General features: G+C 41.0%; 1 protein-coding gene across 1 annotated transcript; it reads right to left on the minus strand.

The window, feature by feature from the left end:
• Window positions 1-2,828: 2,828 nt before the first annotated feature.
• On the minus strand, window positions 2,829-4,327 carry LOC129731803 (uncharacterized). The gene is made up of 2 exons (XM_055692119.1): window positions 4,104-4,327; window positions 2,829-4,040 (listed from the first exon to the last, which is right to left on the minus strand). Exon 2 carries the CDS (start codon window positions 4,032-4,034, stop codon window positions 3,081-3,083), a length of 954 nt encoding a protein of 317 aa, XP_055548094.1. The 5' UTR covers window positions 4,035-4,040; window positions 4,104-4,327; the 3' UTR covers window positions 2,829-3,080.
• Window positions 4,328-5,078: the final 751 nt, after the last annotated feature.

Here is a 5,078-nt window from a genome sequence, read left to right on the forward strand (position 1 = left end):
GTTCGCATATCTGGTAAAAGGCTTCTAAAAGCTCTGCCAAACATCAATTCCGCTGGTGGAATCTTTTTTACATGATGAGGCCACGAGTTGTAAGCTGCCACATAGTCAGCCAAAGCTTCTTTCCAGTTTAGCTGTTCAAGTTTTGCGATCGCAGTTATTTTATTTATTCCCTGCATGCTCCTTTCAACAAGTCCATTTTCCGTAGGATTTAAGGGTGTACTATGGATGAGTTTGATCCCCCATCTTTGTTTAAGCCATGTCTCAAGTTCTGCACTGTTGAAAGGCGGAAAGGCGGCGTTATCTGCCTTTAATGTCTTCGGGACGCAATAAGTATTAAATACCCTTTTGAGTGCCGTCTTAACGGCATCAGCATCAGTTTTTCTCATTGGGATAGCAACTGAAAACCGGGAATAGTTGTCCGTAAGAACCAAAGCCTTCCAGTTGTTAGCTTCGGACGCAGTTGCAAAATCCATTGAAACATAATCCCAAGGATTGTTTGGAAGCTTCGTCATTGTTATAGGCAGTGGCGTACTGTATAAGGTTACCAACTGGCATTCTGGGCAACTCCTTACATACTCTTCGACTTCCCTATCCACACCAGGCCACTACAACCCTTGTCGTAGAAAATTCTTCATTGTTGACATTCCAGGGTGGCTACGGTGAGCCAGATGTAGAGCTCTGTTGCGTAAGACTGACGGGAGGACTACTTCTTCTTCTTTCATTAGAATATCTCCTTGTGTATATAGATTTCTCTGGAAAGCTTGATATCTCATGATCTCAGGAGGCCATTTTTCATTTCTGTTAAGCCATTTGATGACTGTTTGGAATTCCACATCTCTCCTCGATTCTTCTCTCACTTGCCCGTTAGTTAAAGCCAAGAGCTCATTGCTAATTTCTTCAGGATTGGCGGTAACGGAATATAGCTCGTGAGGTTCTTGCTTTACTCCAAACTGTGGATCATCACGTGTGGTTCCAATTCTCTAAGCAGCGTCAGCAATGTTCTCACTAATCGAAACGTGTTCGAAATCATAGCAGTAATGGTCCATCCGGAGATGCCAACCCTCTGCTCTTGACATGATTCGCTTTCCGACATCTTTCCGGTTCTTTTTCTTAGTCATGAACATCAAAGCTTCGCAATCTGATCGTAGTATGAAGCGTCGTCCAAGCAGGTAATAAGCAAATCGTTCCATGGTCCAAACGATTGCAAGTGGTGTAACTGTGGATACCTACACTCAGCATTTGTCAGGCTTTTAGATGCGCAAACAATGATCCGATGGTCCTTAGTGTCCTTATCTTCCTGTACCAACACGGCTCCTAGACCCCAAGGTGACGCGTCTGTATACACTATTGTAGTATCGTTTTTATCGAAATATCCCCGCTTTATCAAATCATTTTCAGCCGCGTTTTTGAGTTCATCAAAAGCTTTCTGATGGTTTTCCTCCCAAATAAACTTGGACTTTGATGCGAGAAGGTCACGTAATGGCTTAGTTTTGTGCGAGAAATGTTTAATAAAAGGGATTATAAACGTTAACATGCCTAGGAAACTGCGAACTTCAGATACATCTTTTGGATTCTTATTTGATATCCGAGATCTTATCTGCCATCGGTAGGATACCAGATCCATCGATGGTGAAACCAAGAAAATCAACACAGGATTGATTGTATACAGATTTTTTCTCATTGATAGTCAGGTTATTGGTAATCAGTACTCTTTTTACATCAGCCACATAATGTTCTAATTCCTCCAAAGTTCGTCCGTAAATCAAAACATCATCGAGGTAAACGACAATATTTTTACAATTGACCAAAAGCTTCTCCATTACCCGTTGAAATAACTCGGGAGCACAGGTTAATCCGAATGGCAATTTTTTGAACCTCATGAGCCCATTTGCTGTCATGAATGTCGTTAGATGCCGTGCATCTTCATGAAGCTCCACATGAAAGTACGCATCTCTAGTTTTGTAAAAAATAATGTACCTTTACCGTTCGGGATGTCGCTCCAAATCTTCTCTAGAGATGGCATTGGGTACGGCTCTCGAATTATTGATTTGTTAACTTCTCGATAATCTACGACGATTCGAAAGTCATTAGTTCCCTTTGGTACTAGTACAAGAGGAGAAACATGAGTAATAATTTCATGCTCTTTGTCAGCTCGTTTTATAATCCCTTTGTCTTCCATGATTCGCAATCTTTTATTGTATGGCACTCAGAGGCTTTTGGTATGTTATACCTAATAATTTGCTTTGACGGTATAGAGTTATCGACCTTGAATCGAACACCTCCGATCGGTATTTTACGAAATTCTTTGCCGTCATTTTGTTCTAGAAAAAATGTCGGAAGTTCATCGTGTCCGCTTGCGGCCTCGTTAGACTCGATGCAGTTTATAAACCTGTCATTTTCCTGCGCGAGTCCAATGCGGATTAAATTAAAGTTCGATGCTGTCTCATACCCAAGAAGCGATAAGTTAGCCCCTTTCACCACGAATAATTTGGCTAATTGCACCGGTTGATTGTGACCAGCAACCCCTACGTAGGCTCTGAAGGAACATATAACATCAAGTGGGCTATTGTTTGTATAACTTTTGAGCACCTCTTCAGGATGGATCACTACGTCGTGAATAACAGTCCGGCAATTACGTTCGAGCTCCTTCCACTGATAGCTCGTGATTGTGTAAACAGTCGCTCCCGAGTCTACCAGAAACATCAGGCTCTCGGTACCAATAGTACAGCGCACGAATCTTCGATTTGTGGTTTCTTGTGTAGGTTTTGTGTTCTTGGTAATCAACTGTAATTTACTAAACGAAAAAGGAAAGGAAAAAAAAAATGAAAAAAAAAATAAAACAGATAATTTTATTGTACAACACTTCACAAAACATTAATTTATTGACCTTCGCTGACAAATAACAAAACAAGTTTACTCGAAAGATTGATCATTATCTACCTGGTTAATCCGTCCAGCCTCCTTCCTCAATTTCTCTTCGCGGTCTGCGTTCATTCGTTTCCTCGGGTTTGAATTTGAATAGTTTTTCAACGACTGACAGTATTGAGCAAAATGGCCTACTTTAGCGCAGTTGTAGCACTTTATACGATAAGCCTTGCATGCACGCGGGCCATGCAAATTACCACAGTTTTTACAACTCGAGACTGACTGCTCCCAAGCGCTCCCTCCACGGTAACGTGTGTCCAATTTATATGGCTCAAAACGCCTCTTGGTGTCCTACGCGATCCATCATCCCGTGTATTCCGGCGTTCAAACTTCCGGAAATATAATGCATTCACCGGTTTTATCAATGTTGCAGAGGATGCATCCGGCTCTGGATCGTTAGTTCCTTCATCTTCTTCCTTGAACTTTTTCGCCTCGTTTATCTCTGATCTAATGTAGTCTAGGTGCTTGCCATGGTTGATGATGCGTTTAAGATCGTTGCTGAGAAAGTCGGACATCTCGAACAACTTTTCCCTGATGCCCATTACAGATCGTCGCACCAAAGCCTGAATAAATTCTTCCTCTCGCTGTCCGTGGTCGAAGTCGCAGAATTTGGCTTGATTTTCCAAACGCAGCACCCAGTCCGAAAACGCTTCTGTGATTCTCATTTTCATGTCCCGGAACTTCATACGTTCCTTTGACGCATCACAAGTCTGATTCAAAAAGCAATTGAGTGCCGCTATAGTTGCTTGGTAAACATCCTCAACCGAATCTGGCACTGACTTTTGCTGCATCTCAATAATACTCAACAGATAATCTTCGGCAAAGATTTTCAGTCCGGTAAGTTTAGTAGCAGCATCGACCGGCGGCTTACAAGAAGTTATACGTTCAAATTGGTCCCGGTATCTAACCCATTCTGCCTTTCTCTTGTTAGTCGGTAACGATCCGTCAAAACTCGTCAAGGGCCATGAACCTGAAAGCCATTCAGCTTTACCTCTTTCGCGTTTCAATTTATGCCCTGCCTTAGCGTTTCTTGGCGGCTTCGCCACCACATTTGGTTCATCCGAGTCATCGGTTGACAAAATGTCGGATTCGGTCCAAAATCCACTCATCTGAAACTATGAAGAGCAATACTTTTCATTGAAGCTGAGTAATAATAGTTTTTCTTGTTTGTTTTTTACATTACTGTACGCCAAAACTAAGTTTCTTATCTCGTAAATCGAAAGACGCCTTTCTTTTAGTTGCGGACTGCACTCTGAGAACTTTTTTTTATTCGCTTCGTAGCTTAATTTCAAGGTTGTGTTTAGCAAGAAATTTTTTGTCGAGTCGACACGCGAGAATGAGAAAATAGACAACAGATCGTATTATTATAACACAACCGAGGAAACATATAGCAAGAGTAGACGTTTCCCTCCTTTTTCCAACTCGAGTCAATTGACTTAAGTATAAACCCTGTCTAAGACGCACCCAGTGTAAAATCTATACATTGTTTATTGACAGTGATGTCAGTTTTACTATTACCAGTTTGAATTCTTTTTGTTTTTGTTTCAACATCTCGCTTGGATCTAAGCTATAGCTTCTGTATAACTTAGCTGTGAGCTGAAACTCAACGTAAGTTATTACAACAATACTCAACCTGGCTATGAGCTAAAACTCAGCTCAAGTAATTTGTTTGTTTGTTGTACGGAATGACTCTTGGCTTTGAGCTTAACTCAGCGCAAGTTTTATGTATATACTCTTCTCCTCATGGCTTTGAGCTAAACTCAGCGCATGATCTTGTTCTGCTACCGAACTTGGCTTGGAGCTGCACTCAGCGCAAGTTCTTATCGTATTTAGAAAAATCAGCTGACAACCGTGCCCACTCTTAACTGACGACGCCTAACTTTTATTTTTTTATTTTTTCCTCTTTTTTTCCTTTTTCGTTTACATACATATATATATATATCTTACCCGAGATAACCTTGGTTATCCATTTAGACAGTTTTAGCAAAATTATGAACTTTCTCCACTTCCTGAAAACAACTATGACACGTCTGCCAGAGGAACGACTATGTAGGCAGGATCGCCAATGTAATATCCCGGACATTATTCGTGCTTTTTTTTTTCTTTAATAACAACAGTCACTTGTATGTTCAACCCATCTATTTATTTGCTCT

This window comes from Wyeomyia smithii, chromosome 3 (assembly GCF_029784165.1).
Source record: "Wyeomyia smithii strain HCP4-BCI-WySm-NY-G18 chromosome 3, ASM2978416v1, whole genome shotgun sequence".
Taxonomy (NCBI): Eukaryota; Metazoa; Arthropoda; class Insecta; order Diptera; family Culicidae; genus Wyeomyia; species Wyeomyia smithii.